The sequence below is a fragment of the Bactrocera dorsalis genome, chromosome 5, assembly GCF_023373825.1.
Source record: "Bactrocera dorsalis isolate Fly_Bdor chromosome 5, ASM2337382v1, whole genome shotgun sequence".
Taxonomy (NCBI): Eukaryota; Metazoa; Arthropoda; class Insecta; order Diptera; family Tephritidae; genus Bactrocera; species Bactrocera dorsalis.
In genome coordinates, this window is record NC_064307.1 from 4,630,198 (window position 1) to 4,655,715 (window position 25,518).

Below are 25,518 nucleotides of genomic sequence, written 5' to 3' on the forward strand. Positions count from 1 at the left end.
ATTATTGGAGTTTCTTTTTAAGAGAACAAGGAACTCCGCTTTCAGAACTTCGTAACCAAGAAAGCGGCCGAAGTTGATCTCAAAGAGTCTACTTCAAAATGCTTTTACATAGTTAGTGGAGAACAGATGAATAGAAATTGTTTCTAATGTTTCCTGAGGGTGCGTATCAGAAAATATAACCAGTTCTTCTACAGAAAAATGTCTTTCTACATCAAATAATCTAGGTGGCTTGTGGCACCTGTTCATACAGTAATGTGCCGGTCTTGATCATTACGGAAGAAGTACGGGCCAATGACGCCGCCGGCCTTTAAACCGCACCATACCGTAATTTTTTCGGGATGCAATGGTGAGTGATGGAGTATGTGTATATTGCTGCCTTACCAATAACGCATATTTTGCTTACTGACAAAGCCATTTAGGCAGAAGTGAAAAATCCCGATCATTTTCAAGTTGTTGCTCAGCCCTATTTACGAATAAACGATAATTCTGGTTGTCTTGTAAGGATATAAACCATGATCTTCGACTTAGGACTGATTTGGGTTTTCCTTAACTGATTCGCTAGCGGCAGAAATGTTCTCGACACCGGTACTTCTTTGTCTCACTGCCACGGGAACATTTTGTGTTGTGACCGTGGCTTCAAATTTTTTACTAGACGCTCAATTGTTGATCCGACAGGACGATTATGATGACCATAAATTGGGCGTAACGAACTTAAAGTTGAGGCCATTGACTCCGAATTTCCGTAGTAAATTTTAATAATTTCAATACATTGTTGGATCGTATATCTTTTCATGAGAAAATGAGAAACCTTACTGAAGAGAAATGTCAAAAGAGCGGGAAAAATAAGGCGTCGTTTGCTGTCCCTATCGGTATACTTTTGTAGCGTCCGTATTGAAAACCCATTCTCATATGCTTTATGCTAAATCTCTCTAAAAAAAGGTTCTTTTGAAAATGTGCCTGATGCTCATGCCGTCTCCTAACCAAAACTTTTGTGTAGTATGAAGGGTTTCGGTTAGTCTCTCATTGACAAGGAATTCCATAAATTTTTTTTTGTAATATTCTATTTTTGAAATCCAAACCTTTTCCTACTCTAAAAGGGACTTATGTATGTATGTCAAGTAAAATTGCGGCACCGCAATAACCAATAGTCTTGAATTAGAATGCGCTAAATATTAATATATTTATTCAACTATTTCTCATATGACCAAGATAATTTTTTAGTTTTAGAATTTTCATCAAAATTTGTATGTGAACTATTCAGAAACATTATTTAAATTAACTCATTTAAAATCAGCGCCACCTATCGTAACTTTTTGGTTTAAATTCAAGGCACAAACATAGATAAAATTGCTTAGAGATACTTGATTACATCACATATACTTAGATATTAATATTTGAATCTAAATTACTTGAGCATAATTTGGTAATATTTGACCGCACTCAAATGTGAAGAAGGTCAAGTGAAATTCAAATTTCTAGTTCATATATTTATATACTTGTATCTATACTCATGTGGTTTTTTGTGTGGAAATTATATACGTTATCAAGTAGAAATTTGTGACTTTATCCAATTTGTTTCATTTGTGGCAATTTTCTTATTAACATAACTTTTCACAACATCTCTCTCACTCACACACGGCACTCACATACACACAGACGCGTGCACATCACCAAGGAGACGCTCAAGTGCTTGGATGGCGATTACGAAGTGGAGGAGGGCAAAGGTGCGGAGCGCAACACATATCTGAAGGATCATCAAATCGAAACTTATCTCATAGTGCCAGGTGATATTTATCGACCGGTAAGTGTAGCTGTGTATGTGTGTGTAAATATACAAAAATGTACCAATAAATATAGAAGTAGTTCTTTGACGATTGCAAAGCTGTGAACACGACTGCCAGTCACTCGACACGGGGCACGTGTTGCACACGCATGACCGCACACACATACAGGTGTACATGCGTGTTTCCAGCGGCGCAACCGAATACTCGTATATGCTAAATAAGTTATATCTTCACATGATTGTTCGCACACAAGCACACAGACGCAGGGTTGCATACGCGTGGGGCGGGCGGGTTATGCAAAGCGTCAAAAGGCAATGAAATAAACGCCTAAAATAACAACGGAAATAGAATAAGAAATACGCTGCGAGCACAATAACACATATGCACACATACACATACATATATGTATGTATGTATGTACAACATATATCAACATAGATAAATAGAGAAGCACCTGTGCCACACGGGAAGCTGTGCGACACACACTCTCGCGAACGCAATTTTTTATAACAAGAAACATTATAAATATTTTCTATTTTCATGTTGGCGTGTTGGCGTGTCGGTATATGTGTGTGTGCAGCACAAAAAATCACGCAACCGACTGCAGGTGAACGGCAATATTTCGAAGGAGCTGCGAATGATGGGACATGCTAGCGCACAGAAGAATACCTCAAAGTGAGTACGCGCACACCTACACACATACTTATTTTCAGATTCGCAATATGTATGATTTGGCATTCGAGCAGCTCAATTTTATACACCAACGTTTGTAAGCTGCCCTAGTTGCTTTCCCTTTTTGATATCTTTTCATTTTTGCTTTCATTGCTATTCACCCATTTTTCTGTGAATTCTCATTTGTTGAATTCGAATGTTGTTCCAAGTAATGAATGTGTGAAAATCTTTACAGATTTGGCTTCGGCGACAGTTCGGAGGGTGCCAAGGATCCGGAGGACGAGGTGAACGAGTATCTGATGCGTGCGATTGATGCGCGCAGCATTGACCATTTGCGTGCGGAGCATTGCCAATCGGTGTTGTTGTCCTTCAAGGACGAAGCGCTGGAAAAGAAGGTAATACAACAAAAAACACTTGTGACTACAAAATGTGTGTTAAATTGAATTATATTTATTTATGGTACGAATTTTTTTGTTATTTTTTGCATTGTCTCTTTTATTTTCAGTATGGCTCGGAACCGGATCGCATGCTGGGAGTATATTTCTACTGTAGCTTCATTGTGTTGATTGCCACGACACTTATAAGATTTTCTATATTTAAACCGTAAGTAGCACTATAGTAACCATTCTATAGCGGAAATTCACAAATAGACTATACTTTGGTGGTAGAGTTTCTGCACTTTTAAAAGAAAACCTTTTTCCTTTCGACTATAATTAATACAATAAAACTTCTGGGGTGCTAGTTATTAAAATGTTTTTGAACATCTTGAAATGACGGCTGATATACAGAGATTGCATGTGGACCTTGTATTCGAACTAATAAATCAGCAAAACGCTTAGTAGTCAATACAAATTTGCGCAGGCACTTTATTTCCATTCACGCCAGTTCGGTGGGATGTCTGAAGGTATGCGCTTTCCAACTCATCTTCTTCCATACAGCTTCTGCAGATGAGGTCTGGTAAGATTCCAAGCCTTACGGCATGGATGCCAATAGGGCAATGGCCTGGTAAAAACCCCACAATCAGAGAGAGGCTAGCCATACTGAGAGCTAAAATATTACTAAATCTCTTGTGATCGATCTCGGACTAAAACGTTTCTGCGACAGCGCTGGCCAAGCTTCCGCAAAATCCAGTAGTAGAACACAAGAGAATACGGGAGCACCGATCTGCTTCCATTCCACCGATAGCTGCGCAATGGTGCCTTTCCTTGTTAGCTCATCAGCTTTACAATTTCCTAATTTGTCCTGGTTACCGAAGTTAGGCACTCCTTGACCACCCCGGAACGCAGTCTTCATGAGTTCAAGGCTGATATCGCCGCTCTGCTATCTGGAGCTTCGGGGCATTAAATTTGCTGTTACCTTAATGATTGGAACATCGACTTGGAAGGCACTGCATTTTTTAGGAAGTCTGAAGCTGGAGTTAATAGAGACCTTCTGACAATCAACCCCTCCACCAATCTTCCCTCCCAGCTTTGACCCATCCGTAAAGAAGTCCCCCAACGGCTTCTTCCCGTCCACAACTCTCTTGCCCTTATATGGGCAGAGAAGTAGCCGCCAGAGTTCGGTTTGGCGACTCCATGATCCACGTGATCCAGCATGTAGTCAAAGTGTGACTTGACTATGATATCGTAAAGCCAGAGGACAACTTTCGGTGATTGATCTCTCCTATTGCTCCTCTACAGCAGTATAAGCCTTTTTTGCTCTTTCTTCGATATACGGCTTCCATGAAAGCTTCCTATCCGGAATGAGCCTAGATATTTCACTGTATCTGCTGGTTGCAGACGGATGTCTCTCATTTGCGGCAGCGATGCCACCTGGATCTTGTATTTTTTAGTAAATAAAACCATTTCGGTATTATTTGGAGCCAGTACTGTACTTCACCTTTTTTCTGGTCACCCATATCCCATATATTTATATAAATTCAGAATAAGGTAATAAGTGGTCAGATAGACAGATAGCGCTTTGATAAAAAAATATTATGTAAGGATTACAGGTTAACAGACAGGTAACGTCCATTTTTCAATTGATGTATTGGAATAAAAAACAAGGGATTATATCTACTTCCAAATCAGAAATTCCTCATTTTTTAAATAAAAAAAATATTTTTATTTAATAAAAGCTAAGAACATTTATTATGTTTAACGGTCTTTCATAATGGCTGATTTATTTTGAAAATTTATTGATTCCCTTGATCCCGTAGTCGACCGAGGAGGATTTTTCTGTTTTATATATTTATAATCCCAAAAATTATTCAAAAAATAGTTTTGCAATAGATGAATACAGCTAAAGATCGAAGGACTGGCATAAGTTGCGATTCTTGACAAAATGCAGCGGTCGTTTTTGTGAAAAAATTCACACTACAGATTTGTCTAAAAAATATATATACATATGTATGTATAAAAACCTTATTCTTTCTTATACCTGAGAAATATGTCTAAGAAAGATCAGTCCATTTGGAGAAATTTTCCTAAAGAAAAGCTGTTTTTGCAAATAAGCTCATATCTCTAAAATTGTTTACTGAATCATCTAAAAAGTTAAAATGGATTAATTATTTTAAAAAGAATGTGATATAGAATATTTCAAAAAAAGAAATTTGCTCACCTATTTTAAAACTTTTTCGTATCACATATACTTATTGAGAAAATATTCAAATATTTCATTTCAGGAATTTACTCACAGTCATCACCTCATGTGCGACAATTGTTGTTGTGCTGCTGATTTCGCTGCTCGTCGCCGCGCATGTGATCAATATGAAAGTACGTATACGCAATGGCAGCCAAGTGGCAATAACAATTCACATTCGTACACAATACATACAGACAATTGCACCTTGATGAGCGCGCTTACAACATCAAATGTTGTTAGATTAAAGTACATTGCTAACTTTGGCATTTAAATATATACATATACATACATACCGACATTTGGAACATATCTACATCGGTGTTTTGTCCACACCATTAGTGCGCAAATCGAATTACATTGGAAATACCGTTATATTCAATTTGATACCATCAACTTTGCTCTGCCTTTGTATAGTTATATGCTAAAACAATATCACACACACACACTCACATACATTTACATATGCAAATAAAATATGAATGTGCGTTTGTTGCAGCCGTTACAATTCTCAGTTGTTGTGTTTACTTGCAGCTACCGATTGGCGTCAAGAGATTCTCTTCACGTATTCATAGCGATCGCTTGTTGGCGCAGTGTTTTGCTTTTTTAACCGTTACGCTGATTGCCCTCACAACCATATTGACAATGGTGAGTAGCAAATATGTGTGCATTGATTACGGTCTCTGTGTATTTTTTCCCCAATGGGATGTTTAATTTTAAATGCATGTTTTTGTTGTTGCTGTTATTTGTTTTCAACAATTTATAAAATTCTGCGGGGAAAAACTCTTTTAGGGCATGACTTGAAAATTAATACTTTTCGTTAGTTTATTTTAATTAAATATCGGCTGGAAATTTGAGTCGGCGGATGGGAAAGATGTAATAGTAAAAAATATTTGAGTTTTCCAAAAAAAAAATAAATCATCAGCTTGTCCAAAGGGTTGGTGTCAAAAATATTTGTTCGATTTCAGCAACTTGAGTTCCAAATAAAATTGAAAAGAGTTTCGGTTAGTTATTCAGTTAAATTTTTAGTTATCAAAAATTAATTTTTTTATTTTCAAACAACTACAATTAAGAATTTAATTGGTTTAGTACACTGCGACAAAAAAAAAATACCCGAAAAATTTAACGCAAAATATTAAATCATTCATCATTCATTTATTTTGTCGCCTTCAAAGTAATCACCACCAGATATAATACAATGATGCCAATGATTTTTACAGTTCTCGAAACACTTTTCAAAAGCAATTTTATGGCAGGCCTTCAGCTTCTTCAGTGAATTTTGTTTTATCTTTTAAATCGACTGAAAAATGGTTCAACGGAGAGGCAATTTCAGTTTGGACAACAAAAAAAAATCACACGGAGCCAAATCTGGGGAACACGGTGATGAGTGGTCGATGGATATGTTGGGTTTTTCGCTTTAAGTTTGTTCACAATCGTGCCTCGTTGAAATGCTGCATTGTCATCATTTAAAATTCATGAATTCTTCTTCCACAATTTCACCCGTTTTCGACAGATGTTCTCAAGCAAACGTCTCAATACATCCAAATAGAACTCCTTACGGACAGACGGTCCCTCCAGCACAAATTCATGATACACCAAACCACGAATATCGAAAAAACAATGAGCATCAACTTGATTTTTGAGCGGCTTTGGCGTAGTTTTTCGGTTTCGACTCGTTTTTTCGCTTCTTTCCGATAATTGCTGACTTGCTTGACCAATCTTTTATCGGCAATTATACCGCTCTCTATGAATGTGGCATCGGTATTCGTTCGATCAAGCATGTCCAAAGTGACCTGTTTACAAAATGTCTTCGAACGGAATCGCGGGAGATGTTTAGCTGACTTGTCACACCTCTAAAATTTTTGGGGATTCAAGAATACGAAGGTCGTGCAGAACGAGGCATATCTTCAACGATTTCTCGATCATCTTTGAAGGCTTTGTACGAAATTGTGAGCAAAAGTAGACCGGGACACAATGACTTCATGTTTTTTTTTGAGGGAACAATTTTCATAATCACTCGTATAATTTGGTCAAGTTATTCCTTCAAATCAAAACAACTTAGGGATCTTACATATCTTGTTGATTAGAAATATTGTGGAAGAATTAATAGTGAAGTATTTTTCTGTTGCTCCAACACGAGTAATAAGTAAAACAATAATAATACGTGGGTAGTTTTTTGTATTTTATGAAAACACTTTCCTTATATACACTTTTTCATACCAAAAGAAAGTAGTAATTTCATGGAAGAAAAGGCCTGTAGAAAAGGCCATTTCATTTAAATTTAAAATCTAAAATTTTGATGTGAGAATTTTTGAATGAATGTTCAGGTTTTTTCGATTTTTGGTCGAAATACGGCTTCCTTCTTATTACAAAAAAATACATATGTACATATATTTTCAACATAAGAAACTAAGTTTACGCCAAAGTTTATGAATAAAAACATGTTTTTGTAAATGTAAAATCGGCAAAAACTGTGTTATATCAGTTTTTCACATAAATTTTGAGGTTATTTGAAAAAAGTCTATTAAGAGAAGTTATAGATTTTTCCATTACCTGAAAAATGTTACATAACATTTTTTCATGAACTCGTTATTTTGGCGGAAATCCAGATAAGCAATTTTCAACCTTTAAAAATTCAACCACGTCCGTGCTCTTCCTTTTACCGACCTCACATCGGCCGTATGTTATTTTTCCTTTAATCTTTATTATATTATCTTCCATTTCCGATGGGTTTCATTCCACTATAGTTTCATTGTTTTCAAAAAAAATCTACTCTGTTCTATGTTTGGTGCCATCTTAATTCCTATGTACATATATTGCTCATGTCGTTAAAGTAAATAATTACGCTAAGAAATCTCTTAAGTTGAGACAGTGACAGCTTTGTGCCAAAAATCGTTGACTTACTTTAATATAATACTTTTGCAATTGAAGTCTGGAGGCTTACCGATGGATGAAAGCAAAAGTCTTAGTCGACTTTAGTCGTGTGTTCGACACATGGCATTTGGCAGACGAGTATGTGCTTAAGTAAATAAGTGTAAGAGCATGCGTTCATATACTTATATATGTACATAATATGTACACGGTTATCTAAATAGAAAGATAAACAGTAAGCTGTGCAAGATGTATCGCTGCGCTGCTGCCGAGTATTTTGGCATATATTTATGCATTTATGCAAAATAAATGCGAAAGCTCCGAAGTGGCGCTTTTGGATTTGTGTGAAAATTTACATTACCATTTCAATTTGAAGGGAGCGTATATCAATTTGTAACACCTCAATCTTTACAAACACACACACAAACATATGGATGTGAACAATTTGTATAGCGGTGAAAGCATACAAACCTTTTTGTGTGTATGTGTTAGTGTGAGTACGGCTGTTGCGTGTGTGTGAATAGTTTTTTGAGGCGAAAGAAAAGTTTACATCAAAGGTATTTATTTAAATATATAGTGATGATTATCATTTTAGAGTCTAATCACGCATATGAACTCGGTGATGCCAGCTCTTCAATTCATGTGCGAGAATCACACGTGCTTTGTGCTAAAAATATATTTTTGAAAAAAGTTGCAAACAAAATCCTTTTTTTTCAATGAAGCAAAACTTCATGCCATTTTTATCCTAAATAGGAAATAATAACAACATTTTACTGTTGAAAATCTTTAATAAGTTCCAAAATGTCATTGTTGACTCGTTGATGTATGTAAATGTAGTTTAGAATCTCACCTTTCCAACGCTATAGGGTATAACACAATGTGATAGGTAGCATTAGAGATATACGACTGCAACAACATCTACTAACAAAATACAAAAAGGCTTTTTCGACTACCAATATACATATGTATATATTTTTGATGTATGCTTAGGCATATTGTGTAAACAAACATATAAAGAAGTGAAAACAAAAATGCTACAACAAAGTCTGTGTTAAAATTTCATGTAGCGGCAAAAGTTTTTCCATTAAGGTTTCACCGCCGCAACAAACACTTTGCCCTTGGCTTTATGCCCACATAACTCCAGCAAAGCTAAGCAACACACACACGCAGTGCGTTGTGCGCGCCCAAAAGTGTGCTAAAGTATGTGTGGGAAAACCTTCGAGCGGCAGACACGTTGCTGTCAAACTTTTCTTCTCACTATTCCACTTGATTTGTAAGCAAAATGTTGTTACACAAATGACTAACGGTGTTTTTTCATTTTTGCCTTGCTACTTTTCGTTTACAGTTCCAATTTGTTGTTTCTATTTCTGTTTTTGTGGCAAAATGGTTAGACCACACATTAACCTTTAGACGTTGGCGTCTTAATCACAGTCAAGCTGAAATATCTCATCAGTCATTAGGACCGTTGACCAACAGCTGTGAGACTGACAAATGTGTATAGTCGAGAAATAGAAAGTATGACTTGTGTAACTCAGAGTTTTGTAGGTTTGACTACTGAGTCACCAAGCAGACATTTGCGAATCAATTCGGATTATTTGAATACTTATGTCAAATAAGTGTTTTGGGTGTGCTTTTTATGAAAATAAGTTGTTTCGCAATAAAGTTTTGAGAAAAAGTATTCTTGAAGTTGTAATGACAATGTACTTTGGCTTTCCTACATGGTCTTTGGTCCACAAACGCACTTAAATGTACACTTAATCGCACATTTTCAAAGGAGGAGCCATCCAGAGCAGGGCGCAACACTTGTGTCAAAGCTAACGAGCACACTTGTTGTTGTTTGTTGCTGCCACTCGTTGGCATTTCTAATAGTCTTAGAGCAAATGACCTACGTTTGTATGGCACTTAATTCATACAATTCTTTTCCGTTGCCTGTTGCAATTTCTCCGCTGAAACTTTTTTGGGCTACGTCTTTGTTCTTTATAGGATCTGCAGTTATACTTGGATGATTTTTTTGAATTTTTTTTTAAATCTATTTTGCTAAAAGCTTTCTTTTCTTATAAATTCCATCAGCTGGTCGAAAATGGTGGAAATCTCGTAATCCATCAACCAAAATGTCAAATAAGAGGGTTTATCTTGTCGAAATATGATAAAATTTAGGAAAACTATGCCCATGACAAAATACACATATTGCCATATACTTTGATTTGGCATAGAATTCATACATAAAAACATTGCGATACTCTTTTGAGTGGGTTGGCTTTTATATTTAGAGATTAGAGAACATCGCTGTATTGTTTTTCAAACTATTCTCCGATAAAATCAATACACTTTTACACGCGTTCCAATTAATCGTCGAAGCACTTTTGACACTCTGATTGAGGTACCTCCAAAACATGACTTTTGAACGCATCAACCGCCAAAAAACAGCGTACCATTTGCTTGGAAGTCTTCGTCCAATAACAAGTTTTATTTGATTCAGCGCATCTTGGAAAACCCATGCAGTTGACTGCTGTTTACATTCAGGCTCATACGTGTGAGTCCACGATTCGTCACCTGTCGAAGCACTGGTCTCTTATTGTTTTACTATTTCTTTTGACCAATCGACACGAGCCTTTTTCTAAGGGACTGACAAATTGTGTGGGATAAACCGTGGACAAATTGTTTTACAGTCAAGCTTTCATATAAAGCTGAATGTATGCTGGTCTCACTAATGCTCATTGTTGTTTCTATATCGTCACATGACGATCTTATTAATCACACACAGCACAGCAACAATAGTTTCCAGAACAACAACTGGTTTTGGATGAACTCCACGAATTTCGAGTTCGGTGAGCCTCACTCTCTCTCTCTTGAAAAATAATCGCGTGAAAATGTTGTCGATTTAATTCCATTCTTTGGCTGAGATGAATATTTTAAGTTACTGTAAACATCAAAAATAGCACCCGTATGCCAAAACTTTATGAGTCGTCAGATTGCAACAATGGGGTTGCCAAATCCTGAAACATAAAAGGCAACCTAGGTAAATAAAGCCCCCAAAAGCAAAAAAATGGCGAGTGAGAACTTATTTTAAAGTTAAAACAATTGTTTTGTTGCTAGCGCAAAACAATTCACGACCCATACACTGATTCTATAATCTAATCTTTCTTCGTAAAAAATTTTGGTCTTCACAATTTGCATTTATCTCGACCATTTTTCTTGAAATATATTCAACTTGCATTCATTCTTAAAGATTTTACATGTCACCTATTAAATGCCTTCATAAAGACTTGCGCCATTTCATTTGTGGCACGGAGCTACTAATAGCTGCTCTAATGCTAGCAAGAGTGGGGGAAAGAGCGATAGTGCGATAGGCAAATTGGTCGTCTAACGGTATTGCATGTCGCACCACGTACAAATTGTCAACGGAGCCCATTACTGTGTGCTTTCAACAGAATTTACGCAAAGTTTTCGCTTTTTACTACAAACATTTAGCCATAATAGCTTTCGTTTACAACAAAGCAGAGATCTTGTTTTGCTCTTCTGGGTTAAGAGTGTGCCATCTTAGTCGTTATCGCCGTTTTATGGAGTTTTAATGAAAGTTCTATTATGGCAACTTGTTGGCTCCTGCAGCCTCGATGTTATCCCCTATTTTGCTGTTGTTGTAGTTTTTTATTATGATGTTGTTTTCCTCTTGTCATTTGTGTTTTCTTGATAAAGCCACTGTTTGCAAGTAATTTCCGCACGGGATTTATAAAAATTTTGTTTGCGCTGAGTGTGAGTTTCATTGCAGGCATCTGCTCTTGGTAATTGCCTAACACACGATTAATTAAATGTGTCATACGGCGTTTCTCATAGCGCCTTACGATCATACTTTTTTCTTTAAGAGGGAGCAACACATCTCGAGCGGACTTTAATTTAAAGTCTGTGCATTACGTTTTCGCAGATTCGCGATTGTTTTGAATTACCTGTTACAAGCTTTTGGAGTAATATCAAAGAAATCGGAAATTCATCATTCACTGTTAAATATTACCATATAGTGGGTAGTCGAAAAAGTCTTTTCGTATTTTGTCAATAGATGTCGTTGGAGTCGTATTTAAATTCGGGCAAGTTGAAAAAAAAGTTATAGCTGTTCAAAAATTAGTGAAAATGATATATAAATTCTCTATAATTATTTTCGTATAAAAAAGAGAAGAATGCGATTCAAGCCACCAATGAAATTTGCGAAGTTTACGGAAACGATGCTGCATCAGTTCTTGTAGTATAACAATGGTTCGCTCGCTTCCGTTCTGGAAATTTCGATGTGAAAGATGACTTTGACACTCTGGTCAACCTATCGTTGAAAAAGTCAATCAAAATATAGAAAATATTGACCAGGATTGTCACACAAGCAGCCATAACATCGCTAAGGAACTTAATATTCATCATACAAAGGGTTTGAATATTTAAAAAAGGCTGGCTACAAAAAGAAGCTAAATGTTTAGGTACAACATGAATTGTCTGTGGAAAATTTAATGGACCTAATTAACAACTGCGATTCTTAGCTGAAACGAAATGAAATCATGAATAACAGGAGACGAAATGTAGATCAAATATGACAATAATGTTCGAAAAAGCGCATGGTGCAAACGTGGTGAATCTCAGAAAATAGTCGAAAAGCCAGGATTGACGTCTCGATAGGTTATGCTGAGTGTTTAGTGGGATTGGAAAGGAACAATCCACTATGAGCTGCTCTAGCCTGGTCGAGCGATTGATTCTACATTTTACTGACAACAATTGATGAAATTGAAGCAAGCAATCGGAAAAAATACGGTCAGAACTGATCAACAGAAAAGGCTTCGTCTTCCAACAGGACAACGCTAGACCACAAATATCTTTGGTGGCTTGGCAAAAACTGGGAGAGCTTGGCTGGGAAGTTTCATAGCATCCACCATATAGCCCTGACCTTACACCATCGAACAACCATTTGTTTTGGTCAATGTAGAACTCCCTTAATGGATAAAAGTTGGCTTCAAGAGAATCCTGTAAAAATTACTTGTTGTCGCAGTTTTCGCTGAGAAAACAGCAAAGTTTTACACTGATGGAGTAATGTCTCTAGTGGAAAAATGGCCAAAAGTGGTGGACCAAAATGGTACATATTTGGTTCATTGAAGTTCATTATATAAATATAATATAATTAAATATAAAAAATTGAAGTTTGATTAGAAATACGAAAATAATTTTCCGACTACCCAATATAGGACTAACTTAGACTTAAAACACGTGTTTTTTATATATTTTTTTATGATCGAAAATTGTTTCTTTTTATATTATTGGTGTCTTTGATTTATTTCATTAACCATTCACTTATATCTTTTCGTTTTATTTGCAGGCATATGAAATCTTCTACAGTGTAAATTTCGAAATTTCACCAATTAGTAGCCAAACTATTAAACCCATACTTCCGGACAATGCTACAACGCGTGCAGCTGAGTTAATTGCGTTCGATAGTGATTTTGCGTCGTTTGAGAGCGCAAATAGTCCCGAAGTGGACGATTTTAGATGTGATTATTTTTTGGCAATAAATGTAAGTAAAAAACGGTTACATTTAATTATTAATACTTAAATAACAACAATAAAAAATGTTTACTACAAAAAATTATAAAAAAAAAAAAATAAAATAGAAGTCTAAGAATCCTGCCAACTTTACCATTTAGTCCATCAAAAGTACTTGCTTAAGTTGTAACACAATTAAGTCCGTTAAGGGCAGTCAATTTCCATAATAAGTTGTTGCAGCTTATTGCTCGTTATTTATTGATTGCCTTTTGTAGTTCAATAAGTTGTTTAAGCCCCACTCAGACAACGCTTCCTCTCTACACTCTGCCCTCAACTTGAGATATGTTAATATTTAATTTTTTTCTCTTTGTCATCTCTCTCTCTCTCACACACTTTGTTGTTTTTGTATACTCGCACTTGACAGACTTTCTTGCTGCTGACGCTGCTTTCGATGATGACTTGTGCCACTTACCAGGTGTTGCGACTTGTATTGAAGTTGTTATTGTTACTGCTTGTTGCTGCCTTCTACACCGGTTTCTCGCTGTATTTGTATATGCGCAGGGATGTGCGCTTCATGCTGGAGTGAGTATCAATTTCAATTACAATCTTATCATTGACAGAGACAAGCATTGAAATATTTCGTAGAAATTATTTCCTTTAAATATTTAAAGCACTTTTTTGTAACAAAAGTTTTTGCAAGAAAAGTGCTCTTAACAAAGTACACCATTTAAAATACTCCTTACCTTTGTCATGTAATCAACTTAATAATATAATTGACCTTCTCGTGCTTTCTTTTCAATATTTGCCTCATATATTATTTCACTTGCCTTCAATCTGCCGTCCGACTATTCATCAACGCTGCACTCAACAATTAACATCTTGCCTGCATCGGAAAACTGCATGTGCCTGTATGCCCACAATTATCACCAACAATGCTGTTGAATTCTTATTGAACGGTCCGGTTGCCATTCGCACACGACTTGACTTGACAATGCCTTCAAACAGCATGGAGGAGGCTCTGCTGCGTTACATAATTGATTTCATTTTCCTGTTTGCATTCATGTTGGCGCTGATTTTTCACAGTCATCAGACGGAGGCCACTTATCGTCTCGATTTCATTTGGAAATTACAAGCCACAGGTGAGTAAGCGAAGGCACACAGCGAAAGTGAAGTAATTATTTGCAAAGATTTTTAACTCAAATCACTGAGGAATGGCGTCTGTTTTCTTTAATTGAAGAGTTTGCTCAATAGCTTTAAAGAAATTTCTGCTGCAGCGTTGAAATCACAAAAGTAATGCACTAGGACGTATACGTAACGCAAGTTAATATTATAGTTCAACAGTGCGTATACGTAACTTACTAAAATGCTGCTTATTTAGTTAAAGTTCCACCTCTATTTTAACAGCTGCAATGGCTGCAACTGTTGGAAAAGTTAATGACTACTTAATATTCCATGTTTCAGTTATTGCAAACTTCTCTTCTCAAAAGTTGTTGCGCATATAAAACCGGCACACGCTGGCAAGCGTGGTTGAGCAAGTGTAAAACTACAAAAGTTAAGTGGTGCAAGCACTTAGGGAGCATGAACTATGCGTTTTTATATATACTAATTGATTAAAAGATAAAAGAAATCAAAAGTCTTTATTAGGCGAAGCTTTATCTGCGTGTTTTTATACCCTGGGTGGCGTTTATTAGGTTGGCCACGAAGTTTGTAACCACCAAGGAAACGTCAGATGATGTCAAACGAGCTGAGACGATTTAGTTAGGCTGTCTGTTGGTTGTACGAACTAGTCCATCAGTTTTTGAGCTATCGATCTGACATTTTGCAGCCTCCCTTCTTCTCGTTGCCATTTTGTGATTTCAAGGTTTGGTGCTTGATAGATTCGAAGTGTTCTGTGTCGGATCTGCGGGCATTCATTGAGAAAGTGGAAAATTGTTTCCTTATTCTGTACTATTTCGCAGCCTCGGCAGATGTTGTTGTAAGGCATATCCAATTTGGACGCATGTTCCCAAAGGGCCAATGCTCTGTTATGGTAGCAGTTAGTCTTTAGATACTTTTTCGGGATCTATTATGTATTACATATTGGCCATAACTGTTTAGTTATATTGCATTTTGTTATATTTTTCCATCTATTATTTGCTAATTGTTGAAATTGTATATTAAGCTCTCTCCAGATCAATCCTAGTGGACTTGGTATTAGCTCTGCCTCGGATACGTTTAAGAAAGCTCCTGCCTTTGCCAACTCATCTGCTTTTTTGTTGCCGAAAATGTTCCTTTGGCCCGGAACCCACTTCAAGTCTAGGTGGAGCTTGTCTTCAAGTGAGCACAGTGTCTTCTTGCAGTTAAGGGCTATGCTGGAATCAGTCATGGGCGATGAAAATGCCAGGAGAGCTGCTTTATATATGTTTAATAGAGCCTCGCAGGCCTTCTCTATGTCCAGTACTTCCACTTAGAAGATGTTAGCCAAGTTCAGTAGACGGATAGAGAGATAATATAATCTTCCAACATATTTTGTTGATCGAACCACTTTATGGTATAAATAGATTCGATTTTATTTTGCTTCTGGTTTTCTTTAGTATTTTAAATTAGAAGTTTAGCGAAGGCTTTTCCAAATTAGAAACAATTGCAATAATAATTGTAAATTAGCTAAAAATATAATATAGAAAAACGTTATAGCACCAAAATGCCTTTCCATTAACTTTTAAATATTTCGACTGAGTCTACACATCGTTGCTTATATAATCCAACATACTGCATTTTAAAGTTTCTTGCGAGCAAGATTACTTTCTCTTATTGCTCTTCATACGCTCTCTCTCACTTACATTCTTTTGTTCATAAAATTCTACTTCGCTGCTTTAAATATTTATCAGAGTTGTCTGGCACTGCGATTTCTCTCGCAAAAAACGTTGTTCTCTGCCATGGGAAGATTTCTGCCTGCCACGTGGATTGCCAACATTTAACTAATTAAGATTTCATTGTAGCGCAAACACTGCGAAAGTGACGACAATTGAGTTTTACCCAAACTTCCATTACATGCAGACATATTGTATTAAATATTTAGGTGTCGCGTATACGCCATGGCGTACTACGCTTTCCCGAAGCAATGCTTTTGTTATAGCTGCGTAGTTTACAGTTGATTTTGTTTTTCACTTTTTATTGAAATTCAATTACGAGCGCCTTGCTACAAAGCAGCAACGAGTAAAACAGCTCGGCAAACTGCCACAAAGAACCAAAGCGAAATGTGGAAATAAAGATTCTGCTGAAAATAAAAGTTTCATGGCGAAACACTGAAAGAGTAAAAGAAGCGCGAAAACATTTGAGACTTTTCCTGCGACTTCTGCCACGCATCAAAGAGCTGCCGTGCGTTACGCTTATTATTGTTGCACCGCTCATAGTTGTCGCAGCGGCAACATTATTGCATTCCCTCTGACAACTATTTATGACGTTCGTTCTGCATAACTGCAACGCAAGAATTCTTATTTAATTTGCATACACACACCCAGCCGCCCCCAGTTACATGGTGAGCCAGTCAAGCCGTCAGCTACCAAGTCAATCTAACAGTAACTAACCGGCAAAGGTTGGCAACAGCTGTCACTCCAACTCAATATACCGAGAACCGCACAAGCTGTAAGTCATTTCTGCAGCAGCAGCATCGTCGTCGCCATTCATGTCACCATTGCAGCCACCAATTCACCAATACTTGGGCAACGTGCGACCTTCGCTTGCTCCCCCCATTGCAATGCAGTGAATCCTTCGGGCGACCCGAACACAACAACAACATCAAATATATTTGCACAACTTGCCGCAATATTTAAATGCTGATGCAGCCAAGCAACAGCGTCAATCATGCAAACTCAAACACACAAGCATGCATACACACGAACAAATGCAGAAATGTGCGAATATTGTGCAGCGGTGCGCATTTCAGCATTTCTCCGTTGATATTTATTTATACGATTTTTCTGCCAACGCTCATATTTGCGCAAAAATATTTCCATTCATATTTTTCTTCAAATTTCTCTTTTATGCTTCGTCGTCGGTTTGGAAACCCTGTACCCGCCTGTTGTGTTGTTACAATCTGCGCGCTGTTTAGAGGAGAAAGAGGACATGGAACATCTGCAGGCGTACAATCGCAAGCTGCTGGAGAATATATTGCCTGTGCATGTGGCGGAACATTTTCTGAGTCGGGACAAAAATATCGACGTAAGTACTTGCACACACACACACACGATATTCATAACCTATATATTTTTAACCTTTTTGATCACCACAATGACATTTCCCTATAACCAAAACTATGCATTTATGTAGAAATTGTATCTTTGGGGACATTGAATTTGCCTAAATTGAAGTAAGTTCGCTGGAAATACACAAGGTTACGCGATATTTATTTTGGTAAAAAATTGTGTGGAAGTGCTGAGCAACTCATCTCTAAGTTCAGTGTAGAAAATAACAATATTTCACATATCTTTCTGACTAAGTTAAAAGACTTATGGCTTATAAATATTTTTGTTCGAATACACATAATCAGAGATGCTTTGATTTTTTTGATGGTTAGGCGGAATAATATACGCTTATCTGAAACCTTAATACACTCGTCATAAAGCTGAAACAGTGAAAAAAGGATTTGGAATAATTCATTCTTCAATCAGAATCTTGTTCCTGTCGCCTTATCATTAGTCTCTTGCCATAAACCAATTTGCTCTTAACGGGTAAGAAAGAGCTCAGTTCGGTTGAACCGCACATTTTATACTTACGCAGTTTACAAAGATCGAAGTTGGGCGAATATTTTTAGGAGTTGACAAAGGGCACGCTAAGACACTCTGGACTACTGTGCCCAAAAAATAAGGTGACATTTGAATTTAAACTGCGCGCGTCGAAGGATTTGAAGAATTATTTTTTTTTAGGTTGGTAGTACTGTCGGACACATTTATGTCAAATTTCATGTCAAAATATTCATTAGTGTTTGAGATACGTGTCGTTTTGTGAGCTGCTAAAAGTGAGTTTTTCGTTTTTTGCGATGTCGAAATTTGTTGAGCAAAGAATTTGCATTAAATTTTGTTTACGGAATCAATTTTCTGCTGCGGATACGTTGAGGATGGTGCAGAAAGCCTCTGGTGATGAGGCTATGTCTAAAAAAATGTTTACAAGTGGCAGAGTGAGTTCCAAGCCGGCCGTGAACGTGTCAAAGACAAAGAGCGTTCAGGGTGACCATCAACCTCAACCGACGAAGCTCACGTGCAACAAATCAAAGATTTGGTGTAGAAAAACCGTCATTTAACAATTAGAGACCTCGCTGATGAAGTTGGCGTATCGAAAGGCTCAGCCAATACCATTTTGAAGGATGTTTTAGGCCTCAAGCGCTGGTACCGAAAACATTGAATTTTTTGGGAAAAAGACATCGCGTTGAAGTGTATGAAACGATGCTTTCCGACTACCAGGGTGTCATGAAATGCATTATAACTGGCGATGAGACTTGGATCTATGCTTACGACCCCGAAACAACCGATCAATCGAGCGAATATCGTGCCAAAAGAGAGTCGAGACCAAAAAAAGCGCGCCAAAGTCGCTCAAAAATCAAGGCCATGTTGACTGTTTTCTTCGATTATCGTGGTGTTGTGCATTATGAATTACTTCCAACCGGTCAAACAGTCAACAAGTAATGTTATTTGAACGTTATGCGTCATTTGCGTAACGCTATCCGCCTAAAAAGGCCGGAATTGTGGAAAGACAATTCTTGGTTTTTACACGAAATTTATTTGGAAGAATAAATAAAGAATTTTCAAAATAAATACAATGTCACCTTATTTTTTGGGCACCTCTATCTCCTTCTTTACCAAAGGAATATGAAGATTTTTATGAATGTTTTCATTACGCATGTACCAGGGTGAACCAGTGTTTGTTCTAAGCATTTTAAATTGGAACCTTTATATTATATCAATGTTAGTTGCACAAATCGTTTTTATGATTGCATTGTATAACAGGACTTTATTGTCTAGGCTAAGTTTACAATATTTCATTAAAAGCCAATTTAAATTTATTGCTCTTAACTTCATGCAAATTATTTTACTCGCTATATGTTTTCGCCACGTGAGCCTTCGATTCAGGTGAATCCCAAGATAAGTTACTTCATTTACATTGGGTACTCAGACATTGTTTATTTTAACTGTCCGACACGGTTCTGGTCTTAGCGAGAATGTAACATGCTTGCATTTTTGCTCATTAATATTTATACGCCAGTTGGCTAGCCATTCTTCGGCAAAAGTTCAGTGCTGCTCTAATACTCTTTCTGTGATTTGTTACGGCTTACTAGAGCTCTATCATCCGCAAAAGTGGATATCAATACGTTAACAGTGGTTGGAATGTCTGCTGTATATATTATGTACAGAGTTGGGCCTAGCACGCTACCCTGAGGTACACCACCCCTTATTGCTCGTTCTTCTGATATGAAGTTTGCTACTTTAACTGAAAATTTCCTGTTTCTTAAATATGACTCCAAAGTTTTATGCAATTCGTAAGGCAAAACGTTTTTGATTTTCCATAAAACGCCTTCATGCCAGACCTTATCAAACGCCTGAGCTTCATCTAGAAAAATTACTGAACAGTACTCTCTGTGCTCGAATGCTTTCCTGATTTCGTTGGTAATTCTATTTACTTGCTCTACAGTGCCATGTTTAGCACAAATAACGAATTGTTGCATTGGTACTATATTATTTTTGTGGAGGGAAGGAGTCATCTTTGTTAGTAACACTTTTGCAAATATTTTAGAAATAAATCTGTTATTGGTCTGTAGAAAGACGGCTGTGTTAGGTCTTTCCCAGGTTTCTCTATCATGATGACTTGCGAATTTTTCCACGAAACGGATAGGTAATATATTTGGTAGCTCTATTAGCTTTTTTGGAGTAATATTATCGTGTCCTGTTGCCTTTTTCGGATTTAGCTCCCATATGATTCTAGTAACTTCAGAAAATAATTTTCAAACCCCTGAATGCACTATTTGCGCAAATTGATTTGCCGATGTCTTTACTAAGGCTTGATTTATACACTGTAAAATAAAAGAATCTGAAGGAACTTAAAACTGTGTATGAAAAATAAAAATACCAACAGTTCAGGTGGTATAGGATTCAAACTGGGTAGCGCCACGCCTATTGTTCTATTTTATACCAGATTCTATAAAGTCATTTCGTAGAATCTTAGTTCGGAAATTTAATACATCTGATGCATTAATTTAGTGAATTATCAAGTATTTATATCGAATTTTCTACATAACCGTTATATATCCCACATATTACGTATTTACCAAATTCTCTATATAAGTTTTCGCTAAATAGCAGTGGGCGTGACAGTAGTTTGATTCCGTTCATCTACAATACCAACCTTCTTTGGATGCCAAGGGGCACGTATACCAAATTTCTCAACTTTTGGGTAGGTTTTATCCTCTTGGAACATGTTGATATAGAGTATAATAGTTTTGTAACACTGTAAACTAATCGATATAGATATTGTGTTACATATGTATTAGGATTTTTCATTTAAAAAATTTTATTTATGTTGAAAAAAAAAAATAATAATTTCTTGAAGTTTGAGCCCTTTATTTTGACTTAAAGTTCATATTGACTAGTTCTCCAAGTATTAAAGAGACATTACTACTAGTGTGGACCATCTCACTGTGCTTTCAGAATTTCAACCGCAGAAGTACTTCCATGGAAAATTATTTTTAGAAAACACTCCATAAACTCATTATTAGAAAAGTTCCAGTGCAAATATTTAACTTATATGTAAACTACAAAAGAAAGTTTATGCTCATAAATCATCATTATGATAGTCTTAATGGTACTCACGCGAGTATTTCAAAGACTTTCCTCTGCAACTTTTCCAAAAAAAGTATGTTTCGTTTAATTTAATACTGGCAAAAGCTATACTGCGAGGTTACAACAATTCCCTTTTAATTTCCGGCGTTCTCCAAATAAATAATAAAATAATCAAAATTAAACTACCGATTACATCTTCCTGGTATTATTGTAATTTCATTGCCACACGAAGAGCATATAGTATTTCCATATGCACAAATGTATAAAAGCCAAACACATACGAATTGTGCAGGCATAACTGTCACTCCGCCACTGCACACAATAAATATTAATATTATTTCATTTACATTTTATCCCCCGCGCTACCAAACAAACAATTGCCAACCGCTGTGCATGTGTGTGTATGTGATACGGTATATGGCCCTACAACACTTCCAACTTCACGTCCACCAACGCCGCTGCGACCACTAAATCAACAATCAACACTTGGCTGCCACTCAATGAACGCCACTAACGCCAACAAATGCCGAATAATCCACAACAACTGCACCGTTATATCCGCTATGCGCAACATATTCTGTATTGTGTGCGGTTGCTTGCACTGATGGACCATTCACACTGCCACACCATATTCACACTGCCACCATCTTCGCCATCGCGTCAATTGGCCACACCCTTGCAACGGACATGCAGGATCTCTATCACGAGCAGTGCGATAGTGTGTGTATATTATTCGCCTCGATTCCGAATTTTTCGGAGTTCTACGTAGAATTGGAAGGCAACAATGAGGGCGTGGAGTGTTTGCGTTTGCTCAACGAGATTATCGCCGATTTCGATGAACTGCTCAGTGAGGAGCGTTTTCGGTGAGTTTTAAGCGCAGAATTATATTCGTACAAATATAAAAACATGTTTGCTTGTGTGCGTAAATTTTGTGTAAATTATTTTTTTGCATGTAAATCGAAAGTTTTGCGAGTAATCCTTAAAATGAGTATGAAATATTAAATTATTTATAAACACCTAAGTAAATTATAAAAATTATACGTAATTTGCCTGTGAAAATAAATATTCTTATTTTATGTAATTTTTTTTACAAAAATGTTGCACGTTTTCTGCCCAGATATATTGAAAAGATCAAGAGTACGGGCGCAACATACATGGCTGCCTCTGGTTTAACGGCAAACACCTGTGATCAAGTGAACTTCGCCCATGTTACCGCTATGGCGGAGTATGCGCTACAGTTATTCGACAAAATCGAAGAGGTCAACACGCACTCATTCAACAACTTTCGACTGCGAATCGGTAAGAAAGATCCCAAACTACTTAAATAAAATAATAAAAAAATATATACATTAAGTATTTGATATATGTAAGTAAATATGTTATGTTATATAATATATATAAACAAATGTGTATAATATTATAAAAATAGCTTCAAGCATAAACCGAACATTTATGAAAATCTTTCATTTTCTTTCGAATAGGTATCAATATCGGTCCAGTCGTTGCTGGTGTTATTGGCGCACGTAAACCACAATACGATATTTGGGGTAATGCAGTTAATGTGGCATCGCGCATGGACTCCACTGGGTTACCGGATCATATACAGGTAATTAAATCGAAAAAATTTCAACTTTCAAAAAGAATGTATAAATAAAACTGAATTTCCCACCTGAATTTTATAATGAAGGTCGTACAAATCAATATTAAGAGATTTTCGTCGCAAGCTATACAAGAGACTTTTAATTGATCACAAATTTTTGAATATTATACTAACTTACATATATATTATTAGCTTAGTGTTATCCAGCTCAATTACTTACATAGCGTCCATAATACGCGCCTTTTGATATAATCTTGAGTTCTTTCAGCCACACATTTTTGATACATTTTTATTTTTAATTTTTTACTTTTCTCATCTCCTTGGCTTTGCTAGTCACTTATATCTGTTTTGCTACTGATGTAACTTTATCCAACTAACATGAAGAAGTGTTCATCAAATAGTTCGAAATTGATATCTTTTCGCCACTTCTAAAAGAACGTATGACAGGGTGGACTTATAAAATGGAATCTAAGTTTGCAAATTTGAAAATTCAACTCACCTCATCTTCTACGTCTGATTTTTGATTACAAAATGAGTTCTTTTAAGACTATTCCATATTCACATACATATTTTTCCTTCAAGAAAAATGAAGACGTGCTTTCTTCAAATATTTCGCTCAACTGAAAACTCATCGCCTCCAACGTGGAAAGAGAAGTTACTTTCAGTCAAAATTGCGTCTTAGGCAAATAATCTTGCACTTTGCGTGTTTGTGACTTTCCGAGTTATTGCTTTTGTTCATTCCAAGAAAAATTAATAAGAGAGCTGAGATGAATAAGGCAAAATAATAAAAAGGTCAATGCTCTTGTCAATTGCCAATTGGAGATAATAATTTTATCCAATATGTTGTGGCAATGCAAGTGAATGAATAGAAAGGGGAGAAATAAAGCAAACAAAGACTTAATAAGTATATTTAATTGCCACTCATAAATTGATTCTGTTGTGGTCTGCATTCAGAGAACTTCTCGGTTAAGGTAAAAAAATATGCTTTAATATTTTCCGCACATATGTATGGTGCATTTATATACTTCTATCAGAACTAACGGCGCGGATGTTAAGGACAATATATCAATATCATTGGCGTACGTCATCGGCTGTACACTCTGGTACCTTCTCTAATCAGTTCTGCAGCTCAAATTATTTTCCCCAGGAGTATATTGAAGAAGTCGCACGATAGGAAACTTCGCTTGGTATCGAACGGCTCGGAGAGGTCCTTCCGATTTTGATGGAACTCAACGTCAGTTTACACATATTAGCTTTGCGGAGATACCAAATTCAGATATAGCGGCATAAAGGCAGCTCCTATTTGTGCTGTCAAGAGCAGCTTTGAAATAGACGAAAATGTGGTGTGTGTCGTTCCTGTCAGTTTGCTGACGGTGGGACACAATACGCTCGATATGCGATATGTTGAGGAGGCTTATCCCACGGTAGTTGGCTTGTGGGGTATCACTTTTTGTGGACTGGGCAGAGCACACTTAAATTACAATCGTCGGGCAGCTTTCGTCCGACCATATTTTACAATCAATTTATTATTATCAGTTATTCGCTGCCGTGTTTGAGAAGCTTGGCCGGTAATACGTCCGCCACGCCTCTTTGTTGTTCTTCATTCAGCAGGCCGTAAAAGTTTTCCCTCCATATTTTCTGTACGCTCAGGGTATCTAGATCACCTCTGGGGCTTCTACAAGAGAAGGATCCGATCGTGGCAGCATTGAGTCAAGTGTAGAAGTTTACGCAAGTAAGGAAAGTTCTCTGATTGCCTTTCACTTGGATTGACTGCAAATAATTGGAGAAATATGTATGGTATAGTAAAGTCAACTCGAAATAATAATTAGCGACTCTTCGTATGTGATTCAAACTATTAAAAATTCTTTGTAATGTCTACAACACTCTCAAATTTTCCTTCGTCGATGACGATTTGAAATTTTTTCTAGATAAGCGTTTATACAACTTCTTACCCTCCAGATATATACTCTAAAGTACATATTTAAATTTCAGAAGCAGGAAAATAAGGCGCTGAACAATATCCGTTGATTTTCAATCATCTAATTACTTTCTATGGTAGACTTATAGGTGTCCCAAATTATTTATTTGCTAAGTCAGGTGGTACAGTATAGTCAGTTAAAATTTTATAAATATGCCACAATCACATTAAAAAAAAAAACACTTGTAAAACTGATCAAATAATATGATTATGTCGAACTCTGTTCCTATAACTGAAGTAATCATTAAATTACTCCCCATAGAGAGCATTTGCAACTAACTTGGAACGCATTGCTTAGAGGAAACCAATCTCATATGCCTCTTACGTAATTTTTATACACAAAGTATTGCTACATTTCGGTTTCAATTTGTGCTGACGGAGCCAATCCAATAGAGTCAACAAGTTGTATTAGTTATTTACGCACGAAACTTTTGCTTTATTTCAACTTATTGTTTTCCCGCGTGGCTGAATTTACTCACAGCGAAGCTAACTTACTTACTACCACTTACTTATTTATTTCATCAGAGCACCAGAGATGTATGAGGGACATGTTTATAACAACACTGCCAACATTTTCTCTTTATTGTTCTTGAGCTAATATAAAAAAGATTTGTGTGCTTTGCTGCTTTTCCAATCAACTTTCCAACACATTTACACAATTTCCACACTTTCATA

The 25,518-nt window shown here is 36.5% G+C and overlaps 1 protein-coding gene across 3 annotated transcripts in view; it reads left to right on the plus strand.

The window, feature by feature from the left end:
• Positions 1-25,518, plus strand: part of LOC105226517 (uncharacterized) — a 102,792-nt gene that overhangs the window by 74,085 nt on the left and 3,189 nt on the right. For all 3 annotated transcript variants that reach the window (XM_049459381.1, XM_049459380.1, XM_049459379.1), the window contains exons 15-27: positions 1,657-1,801; positions 2,365-2,459; positions 2,692-2,851; positions 2,962-3,059; positions 5,119-5,209; positions 5,610-5,723; positions 13,294-13,488; positions 13,882-14,039; positions 14,463-14,596; positions 17,548-17,657; positions 21,959-22,128; positions 22,383-22,564; positions 22,747-22,871. In XM_049459381.1, the coding sequence (XP_049315338.1) occupies positions 1,657-1,801; positions 2,365-2,459; positions 2,692-2,851; positions 2,962-3,059; positions 5,119-5,209; positions 5,610-5,723; positions 13,294-13,488; positions 13,882-14,039; positions 14,463-14,596; positions 17,548-17,657; positions 21,959-22,128; positions 22,383-22,564; positions 22,747-22,871 (1,777 nt within the window). The remainder of the gene's footprint in view (positions 1-1,656; positions 1,802-2,364; positions 2,460-2,691; positions 2,852-2,961; positions 3,060-5,118; positions 5,210-5,609; positions 5,724-13,293; positions 13,489-13,881; positions 14,040-14,462; positions 14,597-17,547; positions 17,658-21,958; positions 22,129-22,382; positions 22,565-22,746; positions 22,872-25,518) is intronic.